The 27,319-nt window shown below is 36.4% G+C and overlaps 1 protein-coding gene across 1 annotated transcript; it reads left to right on the top strand.

The window, feature by feature from the left end:
- The first annotated feature begins 481 nt into the window (after positions 1 to 481).
- On the top strand, positions 482 to 27,255 carry LOC107022906 (nodal modulator 3). The gene is made up of 27 exons (XM_015223479.2): positions 482 to 732; positions 1,272 to 1,337; positions 2,444 to 2,530; positions 6,472 to 6,528; positions 6,633 to 6,697; positions 6,899 to 7,068; positions 7,292 to 7,353; positions 7,521 to 7,604; positions 9,677 to 9,845; positions 11,904 to 12,019; positions 12,704 to 12,832; positions 13,695 to 13,766; positions 13,930 to 14,025; positions 14,409 to 14,486; positions 16,004 to 16,132; positions 16,304 to 16,480; positions 18,658 to 18,861; positions 18,945 to 19,058; positions 19,146 to 19,396; positions 20,753 to 20,798; positions 20,876 to 21,124; positions 21,542 to 21,772; positions 23,354 to 23,445; positions 24,912 to 25,140; positions 26,145 to 26,501; positions 26,599 to 26,672; positions 26,773 to 27,255. Exons 1-27 carry the CDS (start codon positions 628 to 630, stop codon positions 26,870 to 26,872), a joined length of 3,609 nt encoding a protein of 1,202 aa, XP_015078965.1. The 5' UTR covers positions 482 to 627; the 3' UTR covers positions 26,873 to 27,255.
- Positions 27,256 to 27,319: the final 64 nt, after the last annotated feature.

Here is a 27,319-nt window from a genome sequence, read left to right as displayed (position 1 = left end):
GACGAAATGTCATTTTAAAAAAATGTTCAAGTAGTTCAAATTCAGGTATTCATATAGATACAGATTCTAGTTAAAATATATAAACGGAATATATGAAAACTTTAAAAAATAGTAGATGACTTAAGCCTAATAAATACTAATATTAATTAATCCCGAAATTATTTTTGTGTATAAATACCATCTAATAATTTAAATTTTTTTTGATGGACATCTTTATTTAACACTCTAATTCAGGTGTTCATGTAGATACAGATCCTAGTTAAAATATATAAACGGAATATATGAAAACTTTAAAAAATAGTAAATAACTTAAAGCCTAATAAATACTAATATTAATTAATCCCAAAATTATCTTTGTGTATAAATACCATCTAATAATCTAAATTTTTTTTATGGACATCTTTATTTGACACTCAAATTTAGGCTTAGATCAAAGTCTCAATAACAAAAATTACTTTATAGTATAAAATATTGGTCCTTTGTGTCCCTACCTGTAAGGTCTAATGTACAATAGTCAAAACCCTTGCGCATCACAGCAGAGAGAACCAACCCCTGAAGCTCAACTGAGCAGCGCGAGATCTGTTTGTGCTAATCACTAAGGGACTTGTATACTCTCTCTTGCCGGCAATGGCATCCAGCTACTTCTATGTATGCACAATCATATCAATTATTCTCTACGTTTCCGCCACTGCCGCTGCTGATTCAATTCAAGGATGTGGGGGGTTTGTTGAGGTGATTTCAACTAATTTCCCTTTGATTTTTGATTTTTCGAATTAAAAAAATTCAGTCTTTGAAGCCTGTTGAGCTAGTTTTTGTAAAGGGGTTAGTGGGTATCGGAAATTAGTTGATTTCGAATCAGAGAATGCAAAATCGTTTTTAGTTTTAAAGATTCTGAGTGGTTTTCTTGTATTTCCTTAATGTCGATTGGTTTTAGTAGATGAAGAGATTGACACTTTAACATTGTAGACTGGGTATCTGATATTAGTTGATTTTGAATCAGAAAATGCAAAATCGTTTTTAGGTTTGAAAATTCTTAGTGGTTTTTTAGTATTTTGTTGATGTCCATTGATTTTAGTTGGTGAAGAGTTTGATACTTACACTGTATACTGGGTATCTGATATTAGTTGATTTCAAATCAGAGAATGCAAAATTGTTTTAGGTTTTAAAGATTCTGAGCTGTTTTTAGTATTTCGTTAATGTCCGTTGGTTTTAGTAGGTGAAGAGTTTGACACTGATCTAGGTTATTTCTATTTTTCGTTTTTTTGCTGTAGGCAAGTTCGGAACTGATCAAGTCAAGGAAGTCAAGCGATCCGAAATTGGATTATTCTAATATCATTGTATGTGGCAACTACTGATTAATTGATAAGCATTTATTGTTCTCCTTTATTTAACTCTTTCACCTTATGGGTACCTGATAGTATCAGTCAACTAAACATTGATCCTGGACTAGATGAGGTCTGCTAGATGAATCATGTATATTCACTTTGTTGGTACTTGGTACTGACATAAAAAAAAGGAACTTTATCCTCCATGTTGGATGAATAGCCTGTAAAGCTCGGTTTTGCTTTTCATATTCTGTATCTGAGAAGTAGTGATTTCTCCTTTTTCAAGTTTCTATTCTGATTGGATTCATTATAGATCATTCAAACAAAGAACCATTCAAGTCTGCTTATACTTGTGTTCCTCCTTAAGGTGGGGTTCCTTTAGGGGAAGCAAATCCTGAAATGTTATCACTGAAACTAAGCTTAGGAGCTTGAGTATTTATCATGTATTTTCAATTTAACAATAGAAAATATATAAATCAAAAAAGGCAAATTTTGTATAATATCTCATAATGATGAATTATTTAGTATGTATACATGTTTCATCTTACATTGGATGATGACAGTTAAGAAATTAAAGTCAGAGACTACATTCCAAGAAGTTCATTAGTGCTACAAATTCATAATTCGTAGAGGGTATGATCATACTATTATTCATACATTGAAAAAATTAGTGCTGAGGGAAAAGGAGGTCAATTTTTACCGTCATAAACATAAATTTATTCCTCTTTTTGATAAGCATAAACCATAAATTCTTGACAGTTAGCTCACATTCCGTTCCTTGAATGATTAAGTGTTGTTTTTATCTTAACCATTGTTTGGTTCTATTATATGCTACATTTTGCTTATGTGTGAAAAATTTTTTCCATGGAATATTAGCACTGTGCACCAGGTCCTATGCATTTTTGCAGCCCTAGGTTAAAAAGTGTTGGGATTTTCTAATTTATCTTCTCAAGTTTATAGTGTTTAACAGTTATTTATACACTGTGTTGATGGGTGCTGTAGTATGCCATTATACCTTATATTGTCAGTCGGCCTTCGCCAATTTACACATTACAATGTAATTAACTCCGTAAGGATAACACACTAGATCTTCCAAGCATATGTTTCTTCTAATGCAGGTTGAGCTTCGCACATTGGATGGCTTGGTGAAGGAAAGAACACACTGTGCCCCTAATGGTTATTACTTCATTCCAGTGTATGATAAGGTACTTCTTCCTGATGGTACTGAGTTGCACATTTTATTGGTCTGACTTATGTTTTTTTCCTTCTTTCTTGGTAAGCCAACAAACTTATGTTGTCATTAGTGTTTTGAGGTTGGTCCTGTACTTTAACTGTCCTTAAATTAGAATATTGGTTTATGCCTCAACCAGATTTCCAAGGGCCTATGTACCACTTAAGGCAACTGAAATCTCTCGAGGAATAAGTTATTTAGCTCAAGATATTTAGAGGTAGTTCGGTTGGTAAACAAGTTGTATGAAGATTCTTATGTCGGGATTATAATAAGAGGGTCAAATAATGACAAATTATTTGGTGGATATACTTTATTGGTAGATGTTTGCTTCACCGAACTAAAAGTTGGATGTATGAATAACAAAACACATGTTTTTGATGAAATGTAACACATGTACGGGTATAACTGTGACACAACACGTGTTTTGTGTTACAAGATAATTGAGATGAAGATGAACTTTTATTTTCAATTTTAATCTTGAAAGTACTTTGGCAGAAGAGCTTTGAAGAAGGTTATATTTGTCATTTTGGTGTTTATTCTATGTTAAGTGTGATGTAAAAGTATCAATGAAAGCCAACCTTGATAAAAAAGTGTGATATAAAAGTGATACCACAATAATTAAGTGGAGATTTGCTATTTCTGGAATCAAAAGTTCAACCAAATGCGGGATAAAATAATTCTATATTTTATCCTGAGATCGTTATTCCTTATCCCTCAAACCAAACAACCCCTTAAAGTATTATTTTTACACAATTGACAACACAAGCATCGTATAGAATCTTATCTAATTTAAAGATGTAGTAGACCTGACTTTAAAAGGGGGAGATAGACAGGTGTGCCTTGCATGTATATATAGAGTATTTTACATGGTTTGGTCTAATATCTTTTAATAGATGTTGCATTGTGTGACTGTCTCATCTAAAATTTTAAGTTGGTAGAGAGGTTATGCTTTTATTTGACTTTGTCTTCAATATGCCACTCACTTGCGGACTTTTTTTTTCATAGGCTTAACATGTATAAAATATTTTGATACATGGGTGGCAGTGTGATTTGAACCAGAATTTCTGGTTGCTCTAATACCATGCCAAATTTTTGTGACTGCCTCATCTAAGAACTTCAGTTGTTAGAGAGGATACCCTTCCATTTAACTTAGTAACTTCGTCAATTTACAGTAGCAAAATATGGAGAACTAAACCCCCGGCGTACAGAAATCACCTCTGAACCATATGGGGTGTGGTATGGAGGACAATCAGGAACCTATGGTCACAAATAGAAGGAGATATGTATATCAAGGTGGGTAATGGAAACAAAACTGAATTTTGGAAAGATGGCTGGATAGACCAAACATCTCTCAGGGACCTTTTTCCAGATTTGTTTCTAATCTGTGAAAACCCTGATGCTAAAGTGAGTGACTGTTGGACAGAATAGGGATGGGGCATATCTATAAGAAGACTACTCAATGACTGGGAGGTCGAGAGGGTGCCAGCGCTATTGGGAGAACTAGCTGGAATGATTATAACCACAACAAAATCCTGTGGAAACATAGCAAGGATGGACTCTTTTCAGTCAACAATGCCTACAAAAGAGGACTACATGGGATGACCGGGGGCCAAAAATATGATTGGATTTACTTTTGGAAGAGTGACATTCCTACAAAAGTGAAGTGTTTCACCTGTTTAGTGATGTTTAACACAAGAAGTTCTACAGAAGAAAGGCAGGCAGCTGGTCCCTAGGTGTTTTTTGTGCAACTTGACAGGGAAACAAATAGCCATCTCTTCCTGCATAGTAATGTAAGTTTACTGTTTGGAACCTGTTTCTCAACATCACAAGCATGAACAAGACAATGCCAGAGCATACATCAGATCTATTGAGCTACTAGATTAGGAGGGGAGGATATTCATGTTTACACCAAAAAAAAGAAAAGAACCAGATAATTCAGCTTCATATTCTGCATTGAGCAACTCTTGTTTTTAAAACATCTCTGGTTTCTCTCCATGCATATAGACCACCAAATGCAGGTAGGGACAATCTTTTATCACTTCATGTGTCCTGACTGATTCCCATCTCTGTTCCAGCAAGCTAGAGCTTCTTTGATGTTCCTTGGCATAGTCCAACTGATGCCCCTTAAGTTGATGAAAATCTGCCACAACTTCAGTCTCTCTACAATGTAGAAGGAGATGGTATATTTTCTCGACCTCACATTCACAAAACCAACACTTGGAACAGATCTGCATTTCACCAGGTTGTGTTGAGTGAGTGCAGCCTGATTGGTTAACAACCAAGTGAAACATGCTACCTTGAATGGTATCTTGACTTTCCAAATCATCTTCCAAGGCCATCCACCTATGAGTACCTGGTCTTTGTGAGCTATAAGCTGAGCCAACTTAATATCTACCTTGCTTATCTGAATACCAGAATAGATTATACTCATTTGTGCTTAGATATTTGCACTGCAGCAGCTCAACTATTCTATTCTAAGTTGCTCGGACTCAGGTGCGGGTGTTTGATACGGGTGCGGCGTCGAAGGATCCTTCCTGATCTAATTTTTTAGATTCAGGAATACGGATCCATGTATGGATGCGGGTGCGTGGATTTGCCTAAAAGTAATTAAAATGTGTAAAAATAGAGTTATAAAACCTAAATTATGAGATATTTTGAGGAGAACTCGAGGAGAATCTTGGAATGAGATTAAAGGAAAATGAGTGACGTAGAAATTTCTATATAAAAGGTATTCCATTTTCTTTAATTTCACCTTAACTTTTGTATGTATTACAGAAATCATTAAAACTGCCTGAAATTTCCCATGGATTTTGGTCAAAGTACCCAAAATCGGTTGACCAAATTGGACACGGATCCCACATCCACACCCATGTTGTGTCGACACGGGTTCGTCTGTAAAAGTGAAGAGTCCGAGCAACTTATATTCCATTGACCTCCCAATCATTTATATGTCTTCTAAACCTGAGATCTCACCCCTGATTATCTCTCATTTCTCTCGTTTCTCTGATAGCCACTTAATAACTAAGCTTTGATTCGGGATTTTTAGATTCCTAATCCCCAAATGTTCTTCTTTTTTTACTGAGAATTACATTGTAGAGGGCTATATAAGGTGAGTATAGAATACAAGATGCTGAATTAGACAACCACAAATTACTACCTGACCATGGAAATACATTTGGAAGGTCAAGATACCTTACAAAGTTGCCTGCTTCACATGACTGTTAGCACAAAAGGCTGTTTTGGACACATGAAAACTTGATGAAAAGAGGAATCACTCTTTTTTCAAGATGCTATCTACGTGGGAATGAAGCTAAGATAGAGAACCACTTATTTCTACTCCAAATTGACTGTATATCTGGCTGATGACACTTGCTACTATTTTTCGGAATATCTGGAATGCGAGGAATATGAGATGCTTTGATGCAGTATCAACTAAAGCTAGATGTCTTATGTTTTTGTATAGGTGGGTTTATTTGTCCTCAATAAATGTATACCTTCTTGAATTTTGTCAGCTCCCTAGCTCTCAACTAGATATGTACTGGAGTTGATAAGTTGTTTTTGCTACTCTACTTTTGTAACTATCATGCATCCACTTGATGCCAACAATGGAACTTTTATTTTGTCAAAAAAAAAAAAGACAAAGGAAAAGAGAAGTGAGAGAAACTCAAAGTTGTTTGGTTTAAATAACTAGATGTTTATATTCTTAAGAAAGAAAGAGAATCAAAAATATAATTACAACCTATACTATATTTATAAGATCCTAGAATATCCTAGATACAACTATTTTATTAGTCCATTCACAGCCTGTCTTCTTGGTTTATATTTTGCTTCCTTCCGTTGCCATCGGTGTTCTCACTTCTCTTGTTTTCTGAGAAATGAAAGAATTTCTCACATCGCATTGAAATCATTTTGCAGGGTTCTTTCTTGATCAAAGTCAATGGACCAGAGGGGTGGTCATGGGATCCTGAACAAGTTGAGTGTCTTCAATGTTATATTGATGACAATTTTGTCAGCATTTGCACTTTTCTCTCTCTTTTCTGGCTGGTGTATCTGACCAAAGGAGGATCTTTCTGTAGGTACCTGTTTCAATTGATCATACTGGCTGCAATGGCAATGAAGATATAAATTTTCGCTTCACCGGGTTTGTTCTTATTCTTCTAACATTGAAATTAGTCTTTGGACCTTTGTTCCATAAATAAAGAACAAAAGAGGGGTAACTTTAAACTTTTACAATGTTTATTTTGTTTGCCACACAGCTATTTATCAATACATTCCATATAATGTGCACTATGGACTATCCACTTCTCTACATGCTAATTTTCTTGAGTCACTGTTTCTGCAGGTTCACTGTATCTGGACGAATTGTGGGAAATGTTGGTGGGGAGAGCTGTGCTCTGAAAGATGGAGGTCCATCAAATGTGAAAGTTGAGTTATTGTCTCCCACAGGTGGTGTTGTGTCCTCTGCATTATCAACACCCAGAGGAACATACTCCTTCTCAAACGCTATACCCGGTATGGTTAACCTAAAGTTGTTTGGTTGTTTTTTTAGTGTGCACATACTTAGATGAGAAAATACAAATAATCTGTATATTTAGATTAAACAACTGCATGATTCTGATGCTACTTTTTGGATAGGTATGATTATGACATTTTGTTTATGATAGATTGTTTCTGTGTGTGCCTAACATGCTATTATTCTGTTACAAATCTGAATGTACCAATTGATCTTCATCAGGGAAGTACAAATTACGTGCATCACGTCATGACTTGAATGTTCAAGTTAGAGGATCGGCCGAGGTGCGTTTTGAGTTGCTCATGTTCTTTTTGAGTACCATTGTTTCTTTCGGTGTAATCTCATCGACTTTGTTTACCATGTGTACTTCCTAAATTACTGTACATCCATTTGGAATAAGTACCGCTGATTGAATAATCACTTGAATCTACCATGTTGGTTCTCATTGCAGATTGATTTGGGTTTCGAAAATAGAATATTGGAGGACTTCTTCTTTGTATCTGGTTATGATATTCGTGGATCTGTGGTTGCTCAGGTGAGTTTCTCTAGTAATGACTTGATCTGTGTTTCTGTTTTAAGTTTTATATTACAGTTGCTGCTGCAACTTGTTACAATTTGCATGTATTTCTTCGAAGAAATTAGATAGTTCAAGGAGACCTTTTAATCATGCATCTTCTGTATTTCATAGTCATTTCACTTTGGAGTATATTTACACACAATTCAAGACATGATCATTGCTAAAACTGACTTGAGGTATTTGGAATGTTGTGATCGAAAAAATTTGTACCTACTTGTGTGTTCTCTCACATAGTTGAAAGTGATGAAAATGTGGGAAGGAGGTGGAGATCTTAATAGCCAAGGTTGTGTCTTCTTCTAGTGAGTTATGAGAGGTGAAATCTCAACTTCTTTATGAGACAATGTTGTATGGCTACCTTGGTATCATAATGCAAAATTAATATAAAACTAGTAATATTACCTGCGCTTCACGGGGGAATTTAAAATAACAGAATTTATAAAATAATATTTTAAAACTATCCGTCATTAAAACTAAAATACTAAATTATCTTACATGCAAGATTACGTGGTAACAAACATTAATAATGTAAAGAAAAATGGAAGTTATTACATCTTATCATTTATCCTTAATAACAGAAGCATAAATTAATGACGGTAAAAGTACATACCAAGACCCGTAACATAAGCAATGGTGTAAGTGAGCCATTCAACAGGAACAAAGTACACAAATATATAGTTGTGAAGAAGAAGAGGAGGAGGAGGTTTAAAATTTTCGTTGTTTTAAAATGAGAGGAAATCCCTCTATTTATAGACAATAAAGGGTAGTGTGCACAAATACTTATTGTGCCTTATCGAAAGTCTTACAACTATTTGGAAAAGTTGCAACCCTTCGGAAAGGTCCCAACCTTTGATAAAAGTCACAACTTTTCATTAAAATCGCAACTTTTCATAAAGGTCGCAACTTTTCATAAAAGTCACAAGTTTTCATTAAAGTCGCAACTCTTCATAAAAGTCCCAACTTTTCATGAAAGGGGAAGGCTAGTAGGGAATTCTTGTTTGTGGTGGCGCCACATAGGCGGGCCTAAGGTTTTCTTTTATATATATGATGATATGATATGATATATGATAGTCCTATTCTATTTCAAGCAAGTTATGTGGATAGTGGTTCCTAAGTAATGTGGTAAAGAGAAATACTTGCCATTCATGGGAAAAAAGAGTAATGTTGTAAAGAGAAGTAAAGGAAATGAAAAGTTACTTCCTTGCACCAGTTTAATTTTAGCAGAAACTTGCACATACTAGTGCAGTGGAGAATATATTAAAATAGTTAATTTTGCCTGAGATAGATGTCTCCAGCCTGTTCTTTAATACATGCAACTTAGGATTTGAAATAAACTTTAAAGCTTACTTGGAATAATACCTCTCATTACCTTCGTTAAACAATGCAAAAATAATTCTAGATAGTTGAAGTAGCCATAATTTCTTAGTAGGCTAATCAATCATATGGAAACCAAGAACCTGAAAACCTAGTAATCTTGCGGAATAAGTTGTCAATCTAAGATAAACTTTGTTTTCTTAAGGCGACTATTTAGACAATTGATTAAGATGGATACAAGGTTCTTACATGTAAAGGGAAGAAAGGATGATTACATTGTTTTTGATATGTTGGTTTCCCTTTCTGGTGCTGTATCAATGTGATATACCTATACATGTAAGGGCAAATAGATATAGGATTTTCTTTTCTTTTGGATGTTAGTTGTGTTCTTTTGATGTTGCCTTCTGTTATCTAATGGTGTTACTATGGTGACTGTTTTCCTATTCATTCTTATTCAAATGAAAGTACACAAACTATGAAGCAAAGACAACAAAAATATATCTGTTCTGGGATCATACTAGTGCTATTGACATGAAGTAGCGAACAATTGACCTATTTGTTTCCCTATTCCCTTTTTGTGATACCAAACAATTATGAAATCAACACCTCATTCCGTGAGAAGGATAAGAATATGATTAGGTGACTCTGACGTGGCTTCTCTTGTTCCAAATAATAGTATGTTGAGATTCTTTGATGTTTTCTAATAAGCTGTATTTCAGGGAAATCCCATACTGGGAGTTCATATCTATTTATACTCAGATGATGTCACAAAGGTTGATTGCCCTAAGGGCTCCAAAAATTCACCTGGTGATCTAGGATTGGGAGAAGCACTTTGCCACAATGTGACAGATGCTAATGGAATCTTCTCGTTGAAATCCATTCCTTGTGGTAAAAAACTTCTATTCTTGCTGGTGTAGTTCTTCTGATTTGGCGATATGTAATTATAATAATTGTTTTAAGCGTAAGTTGCTTCCTAGCATTATATAAGTATTTAGGTTTGTATACTTGAAAATCATATAAAAATAAAGACATGCAAAGATCAAATAAGAGATTAAAAGTATTTCTTGCTTTTGCATCAATAACTTAAAACATATAATTTAACTTTGTCAGATATTTTAGAGGGTGATTGGGTAAAGCTTGTAAGCCGGTCAAATTGGCGTTTAAGCACATTTTGGATTATCACAACCTTTGAATCTTGGTGGACTATGGACGCACCCCTCTACCCATCTCCACTTAAATATTAGGCTTAGTTTGCATGGTGCAGGACTCAGATCTCTAAGCTATGTCACAGTTCACCCAATTCAAATTTCAAATGAGACTGTAAGAAAATTGCACTTAATTACCTGTTTGTTTAAGTGTCTTATAAGGCAACCCTTTTACAGATTGAAGTGAGTATGCCTAAATTTTTATTGAGGAGGAGATTCTTGAATTGTAGCTATGGGAATTTTGCTATGAGGATACGGCTTGAGCCATAAGTGCAATGATCTGCTAATAAATCTGTTGTAGCAGTTGTTCCTGACACTCGATCTGAGAGCAGCTAATGCATCCCACTACTACCATTTTGACAAGAAAAAGTAGAAATAGGGAGGTTTTTCAATATAATAGGAGACAATGTCACCAAGTTTGAAATTTGAAAAATTTTATTATTCCCCAAAAAAGAATTTTTTGTTGAATTTTAGCTATGACAATGGAAGAAGAGCAATTTCAAAGTAACAAGTTCATCATTGTATTTGCCTTCTTATAGAGTGATTCATGATGTATCTTTATCATTAAGGCATTCCTCCCCACACCCTCACTATTGCGTTATAGAATATTTCATTCTCCTCTAGATTACCAGTCGAGCAAATGTTCCTGAACAAAGTTCAGTGTGAACCATGCTGGAGTCCATAAAAGGCTTGGGGCATAGTGCCCCTACGGCTTTTTTTCCCGGAGTCTAGGATATGACTAGATTTAAAGAATCAGAGCATTATTAATAACAACATGCACAATGTTTCTGTGGTCAACTTTACTAATTTTCTCTCTCACCATATCATTGAGATCTCTCTTGAACCATGCGTAACCTGAAAAAGAGTGGCCATTTTCATCCCCAGAAATAAGTTTAATTAAAGACCGTCTGTACTAGGCTTTCCAATTAATACTCGCCATTGAGATACCTTTCTCAGCACAATTTCCCTCAAGTATAGCCTGTCAATTTCACCTTTCTTCTTTCTACATCTGGCTATAGATGAAGCTATCCTAGAGGTAAGTGACTGGGGTCTGGGAATGCTACAAGTTGCTGCAGAAGATGTTGTCAATTTCCCTTGTTGGATGCATATGATCTCCTTTCTAAAAGGTTTCCAAAGAGGGCTCTCTATACTCACACTTCCAATCCTTCGATCATATCCCTTTTGAATTAAATGACAAGGATTTAGGTAAAGCTGGGTTGTTTATAGGTTCTACTTTGTCACTAGTTTCTCCATTTTATTTGACATTTTGAGTTGTCGCCGTTTCCCCTTTAGATATTACTCATTCTGTTCATGCAAGAGATGATTGGTTGTCCTCCTTTTCTGGTTTTTCATATTCCTTCACACAGTTCACAAAGCAACTTTAGTGGAATGGACGCCTGCTGTGGGTTTGGCTAGGTCATTCAAAAGTGTCGCGCAGCCAGTTAACACTGCATTTCTTTCAGTAGGATATTAACAATGATTGCTGCCGGAAAACGAAGTTCAGAATGCTTCGTCATTATTATTTTTTCGTGCTGTTTGGTCAACTAAAAGAAGAAACTCGTAAAGAAAAACTAAAATATGAAGAATATTTATTGCTGTTCGAGTACTAGAATTGGTTTATTCTACATTTTAAGTGTGTTCCCGTATGAGTATCTACCTTTCTAATTGGGTAAGATACCATTTATCATCACCTTTACCCCCTCTTCTTGGTTATAAGGATTGATCTGTTGAACTAATGCAGGGGTTTACAAGCTTATACCCTTCTACAAGGGTGAAAACACCGTTTTTGATGTTTCACCTTCTTCAATGTCGATATCGGTTCAGCATGACCATGTAATAGTGCCGGAAAAGTTTCAGGTATGGTATTGCATGTTGTTTTCTTCTTACCAGGTTTAAATGGGCCTCTATTGTATTTTCTGGGAATTAGAAATTGTCCTTTTGGCTAAGTATCTGCTGAGAAGTATGTAAAAACTTCAGTTTGCTGCTATTTTTGTTGGTGAGAAAATGTATTAATAACAAGGTATTACAACCTATTTGACTGCTTATGTTTAAATCTTTCAATTGCAACTGCCATTTCAAAGACTCAAATTCTCTTAATCACTTGGATAAATTATTCATTGTGTACTTTATAATCTCACACATCCATTTAGTTAGAGGATTTTTTTTGAAAGTTGGAAAGATTTTATGACAATGAAAAGTCTTTTTGTGGTGAGCAGTTGTTTGCTTTGAACATCAATCTTTTCATTTCTCTTTCATATCAAGAAAGCTATGTTTTCTTCATGAAAAAGCTACATGTTTATGTGAGAAATATTATTTGAGTTGTTAATCAGCTATTTTCTGTAAAACCTAAGGTAGAGGAGGGTGGATGCTTTATTCAGTAACTGTACTCTTTCTGCTTGACAAATTGGTTGTATCAAGTGCTATGCATCATCACATGTTCCGAGTATTTGTCCTTTAGAATCATTGATACATCAGGTTCTCCCTGTAATTCCTTAAGCAAAAGAATGTGTCAAAAAGCTGTTGCATTTTATTTTTTCATAGGTCACTGGATTTTCTGTTGGGGGTCGTGTGGTTGATGGAGATGGTAACGGCATTGAGGGTGTCGAAATTTTAGTTGATGGACAAAAAAAATCTATCACTGATAAAGAAGGATATTATAAGCTTGACCAGGTAATTCTATTTGCAGCCTCGTTATAGCTTCAAAGTTTTGTATGTTGAAGAATTGACAATTTGTTTTAAATACTACCAGATTGTCTTTAGCATCAGTCTTTTTTGTGGTTGTCTATTTGGTAAAAGTAAGAATATCTGATGGTGCTTTTAAGCTCCGTCTGCTACCCGTTGTGGTTAGGAATTAGTATCATCATTCCTTTGTGTTCAATACCTTGCCTTTCACTTCCTCGTGGACCCACTTTGAGATTACGTTTGTTATGATGTTGTTGTTGCCTTTCACTTCCTCAAATGCTTGGATTTTTTTAAAGGACCTCAAATGCTTGATTGAGTTGCCTGAAGGTGCTAATCTGCTCCTGTAAAATGTTTCCACCTTGAAGTAACAGAAATCATGACATTACTAGTAATTAAGGCCAAATAGGATTGATTAATGGGTTACAACGGGGAAGTATCTGATTTTACACTAAGAAAACTTGCGTTGCTGAATGCTGATAAAAAATATCAAGTTGCTGAAAGTTATGGACACCACTCTATATAGATGGCTTGCTGACTCAGGTGATGTCCCAATATGAGACAAACAACCCCCAAGCCGCATATTGCTGTCACAAAAAAATTAACAGTAGAAGTCAACGCAAGTTTAAGCCTGAAAGTCCAAAAAGGACCAAGTAGAGAAATATTGGTTCAATAACAAAGAAAAAGGGAGAAGCAGTAGTTGTAGATCAGCTCAGGGGCCTTGCTTTCATTGTAAGGATAGTTGCTTCACCCTCAATAGAAATCTCACGGTTGTTCTTCTCTAATGTGCATGCTTCATAGCCCATTTTTATTTTTATTTTTTGCATTTGACTGACTCGCAAAGCATCTCCAGGTCACGTCTAAACGATACACAATAGAAGCAAAGAAAGTGCACTACAGATTTGACAGGCTCATTGACTTTTTGGTAAGCTTATAACTGCATCGTTTAAGAAATTTATAATGATGATTTGCAAGATCTATCTCCTTTTAGTGCAAATATTTTGCTATATAGTCATTTATTCCAAATTGTTACTAACTGACCCCTTTCTTTTGGTGGTTCCACCTCCACCATACTAATGATTGTATAGGTATTGCCTAATATGGCTTCTATATCTGACATCAAAGCTGCATCATATGATGTATGTGGTGTTGCAGAAACAGTTAATTCTGAATTCAAAGCCAAGGTATCATGTTCCTCTTTCTGTTATTCTATCAAATTTGCAACTTTCTTAGGCTATTGGTGTTTTGCACATGAGACATAATTCAAATCTGAAATTAGTTTGTTATGCTGGTTGGCCTTTCTGTATAATATAACCTTTTTCTTTACGAGTGGTTAGTTTACTTTGTGGAAGTTACTGTTAGCAATTATGTACTGATAATTGTTATGTTAACTGAGTTTGGTTTGAATGTTTTAATGGCTTGATACTAGTTTTTACTTCCTTACAAATCAGTATCATACACCTACCCGAGTTGTCAATTGTCTAGTTTCATGGTCCGAACTTAAATAATATTTGTAGTTTCTTTTGATATTTCCATTGTCCTCTTGCAAATGGTTATGTACACGCAGGTAGCTCTGACTCATGGCCCACAAAACGTCAAACCTCAAGTGAAACTTACTGATGAGAGTGGCCATTTTTGCTTTGAGGTATGGCAGAGTGAATATTATTTTTACTTTTTTCTGCTTCTTGAATACTTTCCATCACTGTTATAAGGTGCTGTCAAAAGTATAATGGCATGTATCTAACACATTAGCCCCGTTACGGGAAAGTATGATCTGTAGGATGCATCAATAATATACTTCTCCAGACTCCCTAGAGGGGGTGGGAGGATGCACAACAAGAAATCCATCATTTATTGGTGCTTGTTTATTAGAGGATGCACAACATGAAATCCATCATTTATTGGTGCTTGTTTTATTAAGACACAACATTTCTTTATTTGGGTGGGTGGGGTGTTGTTGGAGGGAGCTCAGCATGCTGTCTTCAGAAGTTAATTTGATCAATAGTGATCTAGAAGAACAAACTGGTCAGTAACCAATGAGTAATAGGATAATTAACTTGAAGGAAATAGCCGAATCTTCTAATTTTGCCTCAAATCTAGTCTATATTCTGCTTTATTGTTTTGTATATAATAGAGTTGCTTAGCCAAGTCTCTGTTTGTCTGTGTGTGAAAAGTATCTTTTGGAACGTGGGAACAATTTTTGTGTTAGAGAAGGTTGAGACAAGATTTTTGCGTTCTCCATTGCTATTTTTTTAATGTTAGGGAAGGATGAGACTTTAGGTTCTCCATATCTAGTATCTTGGGCTTAAGCTTTTAGGTGAAAGAGGACACTTTTCAACTTCATTGCTCAACTTTGTATTCTTGTATTTTTGTATAGAAGACATTGTTTTTCCAATTTTAGTCTATCATCAAACATCATTTTTTGTTTTTTGTAATATTCTTAGTAATTACATGAAAGTACTGCCAATCACCAATTCTATATTATTTTTAGTGACCAAGAAATCTCAAGAAGCCAGCCCTTTTTGCCAACCGCAACCCTCCAAATTCGGGAGTGAGATCCGCCCCTCTATCCTTCTCGTCTTAAATAGTGGACTTAGCTTGCTTTAGTTTGCCTCCAACCACCAATTTCTTATTAGAAGATTGTTTAAGGATAACAAAAAGATCGTGGTCAAAGTGTTTTTTTCAAGAGGAATGTTGATAAATTTTTCAAGAAGTTCCTTAGAATGACCAGGTTGTCAATAAGCAGGACCTCTTACCTCTTTGGCGGCAGAAGGGATGAGAAAATTTGATGATTGATTATTGTAGGTTTGTTGTTTATACTGTTACTTTCTAGGCTAGTTTGGTGGTGATTTGGAACAGCAAAAGATAACAGGTATGATTGGTGAGAAGATAGAGATAGGGAACAAGAGATGTGTTGGGGCCAGCAGATATCCAATTTTTTTGAAGTTCTGTAAGTAGGTTTTTGTTCACCAGCTGTAAAAACTGATGTTTAAAATGGGGAAGATGTGATGGGTCTAGCTGGTAAAATGAAGAATAAAGGAGGAACTTGTAGCTTTGTGTAGAGTGGATTTTTCTATCATCATCCTCAGATGTAATGGAACTTAAAACTTTGTCAATATTTTCTGTTTGGAACACTTAATGTTTTATCTCCACTTGCTGCAGGTTCCTCCTGGTGATTATCGCTTATCTGCAATCCCAGCAAAACTTGAGAACGCTAAAGAACTTCTATTTTCTCCTTCTCATATTGATGTTTTAGTCAGGAGTCCGATATTGGATGTCAAATTCTATCAGGTATTTGAGTTATGTTATTAGAATTCAAACTAAGGACTGCTTTGAAGATATGCCAATTTTTTTTTCATGTCGTTTCAAACTAATTATCTAAGTTGCGGATATGGTAGTGAAGTCAGTCCATCTGAATTCAGATGAAATGTTCGTTGATCACTCCTTTTCTTATTTTTGAAGGCACAAGTAAGTATACATGGCTCTGTTGTTTGTAAGGAGAAATGTGGTTCTTCAGTTTCTTTGACTCTTCTGCGCCTGGATGGGAGAAATAAAGACGATAAGAAGACAATTGGTTTGGCAAATGAGAGTAATGAATTTTTCTTCTCAAATGTTCTCCCTGGTAAATACAGGGTTGAGGTAACACCCCCACCTATGGCCTTGTTCTTCCTGTTTAGGACCCTTTGCATTTCTGTCTGTGTATTTACATCCCAATGTCTTTTCCTTTGCCTTTTTAACACCCTTTGCATTTCTACATTTACATCCCAATGTCTTTCCTTTGCTTTTACCTCCCTTGTTATTAGCTAACTGTATCTGGTAACAGAAGGTTTGTGTTTTGATTTTGTTGTTAAAAATAAGTTAGTGTTTTGTGATTAAATAGAGGGGTGATTTTCTTTCTCGACACCACTGCTAGGCAGTCTGCAACACTCACAAACTTCAGCCTCACAATACAACACGAATCTGTCGAAGTATAGACCGTTTCTTTTAGGCAGCGTAGTGATTTGACAAACACAGAAAATGTACAGGAACGAATCCCAACCTTAATTAATTTCAATATTCAACAAAGGAAGAAGCTTCACTGATTCACTAAGGCACAGAACACTCTCTGAATCCTCAGTCGAAATGTTGCCCCCATTTAAAATCTCTACCCAAGGCAGTTGCAAACAGTTACAACTGCCCATGTGCTTGGTATATGCTTTGAAAAGAATCTTATCTGAACTTAACTAATTTACAACAGTCATATTCTAATAGACATAATACATTTCGAATTCAAATGCCTATGCCCATGTGCCTCACTCATGCCAATCATTTGCCTTAGCTGATATTGCATGTACCCACACTTAGAATTATTCTGCCTGCTGCCAGCCTTAGTTTTATTTTATCATTTCTGCCAACTCGTGCCAACACTTGTCCAGCTTTGTCTTGCCATCGTCAAGTCCCAACAGCCTTGCCTTGTCAAGCCAACAAACTTCCTTGCCTTGTCGATGCTACTGTTTGCATGTATGCCCCCATAGGTGCCATACGTCTGTCTTTGCCTTTGCACGTCCAAGCTGCCTTGCCAACACTCAAGCATCTTGAACACAATGCTGGGCTTTAATACTTAGCCGCACAATTGCATTGTTTCCCCATGCCCATGCCAAGTCCAATGCACAAGTCCTTGCCATGCGCTCATGCCTCTACCGGCGTGCCCTCATCTAACAAACCACCCCCATCCCTTGAGCTCGATGCGCCTCATCGAGACTGTTTTGAGATAGTCATTGATTCGGTCATCAAATTGCCATAAATCCTTCGTCTTCTCCCAAACAACATCTGTCGCACTCTTGCCTTTCCACTGTACCAAAAATTCAGTCTTGTTATTCTTCTTACTTGTGCCAACAATCTGGTGATCAAGGATCTCTTCTATCTCAGCATCAAACTATGTTGGAATAGAAGGAGGTGTCCTCTTTGATCTGTTTCTATTCGGATCATCATTATCTGGGAAGTAAGGTTTCAAGAAACTCACATGGAAAGTGGGATGAATCTATAACCTTTCAGCTTCAATTTGTGAGCAACCTCACCGACTTGTTGTACCACTTCAAATAGGCCGTCGTACTTAGGATCAATCCCCTATGCCGAATTTTACCCACAATTTGCTTCCTGATATGGGGCGTGAGTTTCAGCAATACCTAGTCACGCACATTAACCTCTACTTCATGCGTCGCGGAGCCTTGCACAGGCTGTCTTGTGCCTCTGAAATCATTTTAGGTCTGTCCCTTGCAGGCCTGTAGCTGCTGGACATTTCCCTTGGTTCTTCGTTTTGGCAACATCTAATGCAGTCATGGGCTTTCTACCTAAAACAATCTCAAACAGACTTGTTTCTGTTGCTAATGTCTTGTGCAAATTGTCCGCCGCTGCCTCCTTACAAAGGAAACACCAATTTATGCGAATAACCTTTCGTCTCCTAAGAATCTCTGCCATCAAAATTACCCCCTTAGTAGATTATCACACGAAGAAGCACACCTTCCTCGGAACCTTAGGCATCCAACCCAAACCATGTGGAAAACTACTATCCCATTTGTAATTTTAAGCTCTTAATGTCCAAACCTCTGTTTTCCTGCTTTGAAGTAACAATATCCCATTTGACCATTGCAAGCCTTACATTCTTGCCTATTTCTGCATCAAGGAGTGCATGTACTCTATTCATGTTTGGTTTCCTAAAGAAATCTTTGTGTCCAGAAGTAGTCTAAGCTGAAATTACAGTATCTATTGCATTCGTTAATCTATTCCTTCAGTTAATTGGCAATGCATTATGTCATTTTATTTTATCTTATTTTCAGGTAAAAAACAATTATCCAATAGCATCATCAGGCCAAGATAAATGGTGCTGGGAGAAGAGTTTTATTAATTTAGAAGTTGGCGCTGAGGATGTTAAAGGGGTAGATTTTGTTCAAAAAGGTTTCTGGGTCAACATAGTCTCAAGCCATGATGTGGAGGGCTTACTGACTCAATCAGATGGTTCTGGAATGAACTTGAACATCAAGGTTGGTTTAGTCCACCTCAAAAAGTTCTCTTAGATCTTCTAACACGAGAATCTCATTTTCTTTTTCTGGCTCTTGAATTGCAGAAGGGTTCTCAACACGTGTGCGTAGAATCTCCGGGAGTGCATGAGCTGAGCTTTCCAAATTCATGTATTTCTTTTGGGAGTTCATCTGTGATCATTGACACATCTAACCTTTCTGTATGATCCTTTTGGAGTTAGAATTTTTTCTATTGAACTAGTTCATTTATCATGCATGTCTTCTCATATACTTTCTTCTGTTTGTAGCCTATCTATTTGAAAGGCGAGAGCTATCTCTTGAAGGGTCATGTCCATGTTGAATCAAGCTCATTTAGTAGCGTTGAGGGCTTGCCTGAGAATATACCGTTGGACATTTTGGACAGTGATGGTTCTGTTGTTGATGGTCTATTGGCAAGACGTGTGCCTTATGGAGTTGATCAATCGAGTGCAGCCATCTACGAGTTTTCCATGTGGGCTAGTCCGGGAGGAAAATTTACTTTTATTCCTCGAGATGCACGGTGTGTGAATTATATTTTGATTTTATTCTTTTTATGCTTTCTGCCACTCGTTCTCTCTGTCTCATTATTCTTTTTATGCTCTTCTGCCACTCGTTCTCTCTCTGTCTCTCATTTTGGTCTTTCCTTCAAAACAAAAATACATAGATTGATAAGGAACTTTAAGGAATATGACCTTTTGCCTGTGATAGATGTTCATGTATTGATTGTTCTAGTGTGATTGTTTTTAATTCCTTAAGGGAGAGAAAGTAACCTTTTGTTGTAATTCAATCTGCTTTTGTTTAGCTATGTATCTATTTATTGGATTCTTTGTATCCGAGTCGAGTAACCTGCTTAGTTTGAATGAGTTGTATAGACAATAAAGCCTTAAGACAGACTTGACATGATAAAGAACCTTAATTTGCCTGATTCTACAACAACATACTCAGTGAAATCTTACAAAATGGTGTATGAAAAGGGTAGTGTACGCAGACCTTACCATTACCTAATGGAGGTAAAGAGGCTGTTTCTGAAAGACCTTTGACCCAAGTGCATCCAACCCAAGTAAAAAAGAAGAAAACAGTGGAAGAAAGAATAGCGGTTAATAAGAAAAGCTGTGTAAAGTCTACAAGAGAAAAACAACATCAAAATAGTGTGATAATCGAAATACACTAAACTACATATGTCAAGGACACAGGGATCAACTAGTCCTACAACAGGCACTAGGGCTACGTAAGGCACGATAACACTCTACCCCTACTAACCTTCTATCCTAATACATGACCTCTACTCCTTCCTATCTATGGTCATGTCCTCGGTAATATGAAGGTTCACCATGTCTTGTCTAATCAGCTCTCCCCAATACATTTTCAGCCTACTCCAACCCCTCCGCATCCCCTACACACACCTCCTCAGTAGAGCGTTGGTGCACCTCCTCTACACATGTCCAAACCATCTGTCTTGCTTCCTTCATCTTGTCCACCACAGGGGCCATTCACCTTCTCTCGGATAACCTCATACCTGATCTTGTGAGTCCTAGTGTGCCCACACATCCATCTCAACATCCTCATCTCTGCAACATGTATCTTCTCAACATCCACCTCTGCACCTTCATCTGCCTGATTCTGACTTTCCAAAATATATGCTCACTTTTTTAGCTGTATTTTCGAGCTTGTTTCGTGCACTTTGTAGTGTGATGCATATGGTATTAGATGGCAGAATGTTTAGAATTCAAAGATCGGAGTAAATGTGTTTCCTGACATGCTCAAATGCTTTGAGACATTGCCTTGCACACAATCAAGAATAGATGTATTTTTAAATGCCACTTTGTTATAATTCCTCAGCTTTTCTTGCATTTCTAACTGTTGTTTCATGTTTCAGGGATGATGGCGGGAAAAAAATATTATTTTATCCCACACAGCAGCATGTATGTGGAATTGCAAGTTTTAATTAAAGTAGTTTTTGTGTATCTACTCTTAGTTTGTCTTTCTTTGCTTTCTCTAGGTTGCTGTGATGGAAGATGGCTGCCAATCTTCAATTCCTCCTTTTGCTGGTCGACTTGGGATGTATATAGAAGGATCAGTTTCTCCCCCTCTCAATGATGTTGTTGTCAAAATAATTGCTACAGGAGACAGCCAAAGTGCTCCACTTAAGCAAGGCGATTTAGCACTTCAAACTACCACAGGGATAGATGGCTTATATGTCGCAGGGCCTCTATATGATGATATAAGTTATACTGTTGAAGCTTCAAAGGTTTGAATGATCTTAACATTATAATAACTGCCCGAGCGTTTCTTGTTTCTCCATAATGCTTTGTTGAGCAGATCAATAGCATCTCTAGATTATTAACAGTCTCTACATCCCTTTTGAGTTATGTTATCATTTTTCAATGATATATGGGGCATTTGTACTAATGGTATGGATTTCTTCGTATATGTGCATTGCTGGCCAAATAAGACTAGAAGTATGAATCCGGTGGATTATCATGAGACTGCTAGCAAATTTGTTCTTTCTTGTTGCTATAGTTTTCCTTGATTGCATTCAATCGTATGTTATCAGCTGTTCTTATTGGAGCTTATTTGCTGCTAGGGTTCTGTGGACTCGACTAATGTATAAGCTTTCTTTTCTCTTTCTTGTGGAGCTACCTAATATTTCTTTCTTTATTCACAGCCGGGCTACCATGTAAAGCAAGCTGGACCTCATTCCTTTTCTTGTCAGAAGCTGGGCCAAATTTCAGTGCGTATATATTCTAGAGAAGAAGCCAACGAGCCTTTTCCATCAGTTCTCTTATCATTAAGTGGAGAAGATGGTTACAGGAACAATACAGTATCAGGTGTTGGTGGGATTTTTGTATTTGGGGACTTATTTCCAGGGAGTTTCTATCTCCGACCCTTGCTTAAGGTATTTATTGTTCCCTAATCTTAGGCTTTTATGACCATCTTGGGATATAGATGTTGATTTATCTCTTATCTTGATAAGAATTTCTTGGGGACCTAGGCAATGATATCAAGATAAGAGATCTGTACATTACGAAATTTGCTAGACCATTGAGCAGCAGCTGTTGCTTTACAGCCTATATGTAGTTCTTTCTGTTACAAACCAATTTGCCTTTTATTTAATTTAATTGTATGATACTGTGGACATATTATTGTCGAAGGGGAGCCTTGGCGTAACTGGTAAAGTTGCTGCTATGTGACCAGAAGGTCACAGGTTCGAGCTGTGAAAACAGCATCTTACAGAAATGCAGGAAGGCTGTGTACACTGTACCCTTGTGCTCCAGCCCTTCCCTGGACCTCTTGCATAGCGGGGGCTTAGTGTATAGGGCTACCCCTTTTTACCATGAACATATTATTGTCATTATGGAACAGTATCCTGTAGCAAACTGTGAATTCGTATTGTAATCTTGAACATGATTATTTTTCGTAACTATCAAGAAACATGATATGTTTGATTGTTTTCAAAGAATCCTAATTTTGCTTTCCTTTGTGTTTTTTTTGAAACTGACAATATTCTTCAGCATTGAGGATGTGCTGGCCATCATCATAAGAATTACAGATTCCCTATCAGATCTATAATCTGTTCAGTATACTCTATACATAATTGTTTACACCAAAAAAGTAGATATACAATACAATTCCATTTGACTGTGTGAATAGAATTGGGCCTATGACCAGTGTTATCAAAGGCGCGCTTTAAGCGCGCTTAAGCCCTGAAGCGATGCTCAAAACATGTTGAGCGCTTTGCCTCATGTGCGCTTCAGTGTCTTCATCAAGGTTCTAAGACAAACTTTTCCTTGCCAATGGGCCTATTATAAAGAAATGACACTAAACAATTGATATTTCACTTTATCACAAATATTTTTCATTTTCTTTGGTCATAAATGTGCCATTCATGTTTATAATTATTAGTCTTGGACTAAACATATATATTTGTATTTTTTTCTCCCTTTGCGCCTTTTTTCATTAAATCCCACACTTTATTTGCGCTTAAAGCCCCCAAGGACCTTAGAGCTTTTTTGCGCTTTTCACCTTTGATAACACTGGGCCTATCTTTAAATCATCTGGCATTTCTCTCCTCTATACTGCCCACCATATATATGAAGGAATAACTCTCCACCATTTGTTCTAGTTCATTAACAATAGTTTCTGCTAAGTGCTAGAGAACAGATAAATTTAAGTGATCTGTACTAAATATATATGTTTAATGATCTGTTAACTCAGAGAACAACAGCTCAGTTGTTATGTACCTCTTAGGTAAAAATAATCGACTTAAAGTTAAATTTTTGTTATTCTTTTCATGGGTACAGATGAAACCCTAGTAAAATGCAAGCTACGTTAGATAGACGAGTATTCTCATTCCCTTCCCATGAACCAGTGCAAGTGACGTGGGATTTGTTTGTGGATGCTTACAATATTTTACAACATACATATTACAATTATAATAGTTTCTCTAAAGAGGGAATGTTTGCTAATGTTTGCGTAGGAATATGCTTTCTCCCCTCCAGCAGAGGCAATCGAACTTGGTTCTGGAGAGTCAAAGGAAGTCGTCTTTCATGCAACGCGTGTTGCATACAGGTATATCTACACAAATATGTATAAGTGGAATGTGCTGATGCCCGTGAGTTGTGTGAGGTCTTTGATTATTCCGAAACATGAGCACTCCAGTTGGGTGCTTTTATCCAATCAATTACCTTTAAACACGAAAACATTTTTCCCCCAGGGCTTTGGTCTAAGGGTTAGAGCTCAGTGCATGTGGGTTAGGTGCATGTTATGGATTTGAATTTTTTCACAGACGAATGCCTGGTATTTAAGTGGAGAAGGGTAGAGAAGCAAACCCATTGTCCATCGAGTTTTAAACCATGCGCCATTGGCCCTTGGGAATTCCTCAGTTGTAAAAAGAAAGTTCATAGCATTTGTTAAAGAATAAATGACAGGGCATGCAATGACATGAGAATATGTACTGTTTTTTCATTTAATGGTCTAGTGTATTTTGAACTCATCCAATTTACCGAATAAACACTAGGAAATCTTTGCATTATACGTTAACGCTAATAGATGTTTTTCTTGACATTATAATACAGTAATATATATTAGTCCTTCATATCCTCTCTCTTCTTTTCTCAATTTGTCCATCCTTTAAAATGTCCATCGATGGAGTGACATGCTGGCGACCCACCGAGGACATACGAAGAACTAACAAGAAAAAAACAACAAAAATAGAAATGGTGAAAGGTTTGGCAGGTATCATATTGGATATGGTGCCCTAACTTGTTAGTTGAGAATTGGTTGTCTGTTTATCCTTTTAAGTTGAACCTTAACTGTTGGTTGAATATATTGATAACCACTTAAACTTACCTGAATTTATTTGGACAGTTTAAATTATGGTGTATTTCAATTGAGCACTTAAAGCACATGATAAATTGTCCCTATTGGATACTCCGGTTCACATTTTGATTTTTTATGCATGTTTTCAAGCGCCCATTATGCCTACTTCAGTTATACACATCAACATCAATTGGAACTGGCCTGAACTTTTATGGCTTATTGACCCTAATGCATATAGTTAAAGGATATGGTATATTTTAAGTGATTAACTTGGCATAATAGAGGCTTGAGAATATGCACAAAAGCTTTTCTACAAATTTGAGTCAAAAGTGTCCAATAGAAATACTTTGTCACGTGTTCTGGTGCTCAACTGAAACCTGTTGTAGTTCAAATGTCTAAATGATATTTACTGGCAAGCTTAAGGGACTATTGATGTATTCTGCCTTTGTTGTTAGTTATTTGATGAAGGGAATTTGTTTTAGGTACGCTTTGCTACTTCTCTAATTATCATATGACAAAATAAGCTCAAGACCTATGAGTACTCTTACGGAGTCTCTACAAGAAAGAAGAGAAATTTGAGTTCTTGCTGATATCAGTTCACATTTAATAACAATTTTCACTTAGGTGGATCGGCTAGGATTTGTTCAATTTGACATGCCATTTGCAGTATCTTTTCCATTTTTTGTTGGACTCAGATGGTTTTAACTTCTTTACAGTGCCATGGGAGTAGTTAAACTCTTGTCTGGTCAGCCAAAAGAAGGTGTTTCAGTAGAAGCTCGATCCGAGTCAAAAGGCTTGTATGAGGAGACAGTAACAGATTCAACAGGATTTTACCGTTTGAGAGGACTCCTACCCGGTACTACTTATGTGATTAAAGTAGCAAGGAAAGTTGCATCTGGTGGAGCTATGATTGAGCGTGCATCTCCTGAGTTTCTGACCGTTCAGGTTGGTACACTTCATATTGCCATTTTTCCTTTAATGTTCATGAGTGAATAGGAAATCATAAACTTGGTTATCCTTTTGAAATTGTTCTTATATGTTGATCTTTGAACTGAAAGGAATTTAAATCATATATTTACATTCCGTAAAGGGCATGCAAGAGGATCAGTTAGAAGTGTAAGAATAGTGGGGTGAATATGGAGTAGCAACTTTCCTTGCTTCTTTAATCACAAACTGGACAATGCCAGAACACACAGCAAACCTGCTTAGTTGCTGGGTGAGGAGAGGGGGTAGTAAGAACCAGAAAAAATTGTGGAATATGATACCTTCTTGTATATGGTGGAGTATTTGGAGAGAAGAAATAAGAGGTGTCTTGAAAATACTGCAGAATCAATGCAAAAGCTTAAATGGCATTGTATGAAGACTTCTTTTTTTTTTTTGCGTAAAGAGGAGGATATAGAGGATGCTCGACAGACTTTTAACTTTTTTTCTTCTTTATAAGTTTAGTCACAGCTTTCTTGATTTGTTTTTTTTTTTTATCTTTGATGTAAATCTTTTGGTGGTTGCCAGCATACCTTATTGCTGAGGAATACAACTTTACCTTTATCAGAATAAAATAAAACATGGAGAATCTTATTATTGTTGGTTTGCACTAGGAATAGCTTTTCTTTTAAAATCCACCCAGAATTGCTTGTACTTCTTTAGTCTTCTAAAAGATGAACTAACCAATATGAGGAAGCACTCCACTGAATGGGTTTTAGGATGAGTAGAAGTAAGAATATATACATTGCAACTTTTATTACACACTTTTGCAAAGATTCTAGCTGTATGGACTTCTACATCATGTCTGTGTATGTCTAGATGTTCTGTGTGAGACAACAAAGTTCCTATTTTGTTTTAGTTATGGTTAAAATACGAGACATAGTTTGTAAATTTCATTGAATCTGTCCCTTTAAAGGCACAGTTGTTTGACATATGTTTTGCTTGTGCTAACTTCATATACCTTGCAGGTGAACGCTGAGGACTCTAGGGGATTAGATTTTGTAGTATTTGAACAGCCAGAAAGGACAATTATAAGTGGCCATGTTGAAGGGCATAAAATCAAAGAGTTCAACTCACATCTCCATGTGGAGATCAAGTCTGCTGCTGATCCGTCAAAGATTGAGTACAACTCTCCACTTCCCCTCTCAAACTTTTTCCAGGTGAAGGACTTGCCTAAGGGTAAATACCTTGTACAGCTGAGATCATCTCTGCCTTCAAGGACTCACAAATTTGAATCAGATGTTATTGAGGTTGATTTAGAGAAAAATTCTCAAATTCATGTGGGTCCACTCAAGTACAAAATCGATTTCAATCACCAGAAACAGGTAATGTGTATCAACTATTGGACACTAATATTCTTTTTATTGTTTCTGTGATGATATAGATGTTGGTTTGCCCTTTCTGTCTCCCCTATGATTCCAGGATTTAACTCCAGCTCCTGTGTACCCTCTGTTTGTTGGAGTTTCAGTCATTGCACTTTTCATTGGGATGCCAAGGTATCTGGGGAACTTCCTTTGATCTAATTCTTTATGCTTATCGTTTTAATGGACGTCCAATGAAGTTAGTAAAATGTCTGTTTCGATTTCTTTGTTGCAGACTGAAGGATTTATACCAAGTGATGATGGGAATGTCTTCATCAGTAGTTTCAGCAAAGAAAGAGGTGAAAAGACCTCTAGTGAGAAAGAAAACATACTGAGGAATGGATCTACTTTTTAGAGGAGCTTCAATGCTTACTTAGGTAGGTGAGATGAATGATCTATAAGAGCAGATGTAGTTTTTATTTGTCCATCGATTCAAGCAAATCTTCACTCGCACAAGGATCTCCTCCCTCGCCTCACAGCAACCCTCTACTACGATACTGAATTTTCATTTGTTAGTCGTTAGCGCTTCAAATTTTGACAATTTTAACCTCAATATATTTATTATACCTATGCCAATTTTTGGGATGGTTTCAGTAAATTATGTTTTTGTGATTCCATCCATATTTAGCTTTTGTAACTACTACCCAGCCCCTCTCTCTTTAGTATTTTGTTGGGATATTAATGATATTCATAAAGATTTATGTTAATTAGCTGATAACTTGTAAAGAGTGTTGAATGAGAGTTGAAATGATACTAAAAAATAAAAATGGGGATATGTTCCA

The sequence above is a fragment of the Solanum pennellii genome, chromosome 6, assembly GCF_001406875.1.
Source record: "Solanum pennellii chromosome 6, SPENNV200".
NCBI classification, from domain to species: Eukaryota; Viridiplantae; Streptophyta; class Magnoliopsida; order Solanales; family Solanaceae; genus Solanum; species Solanum pennellii.
This window is presented reverse-complemented; position numbering and strand designations above follow the sequence as displayed.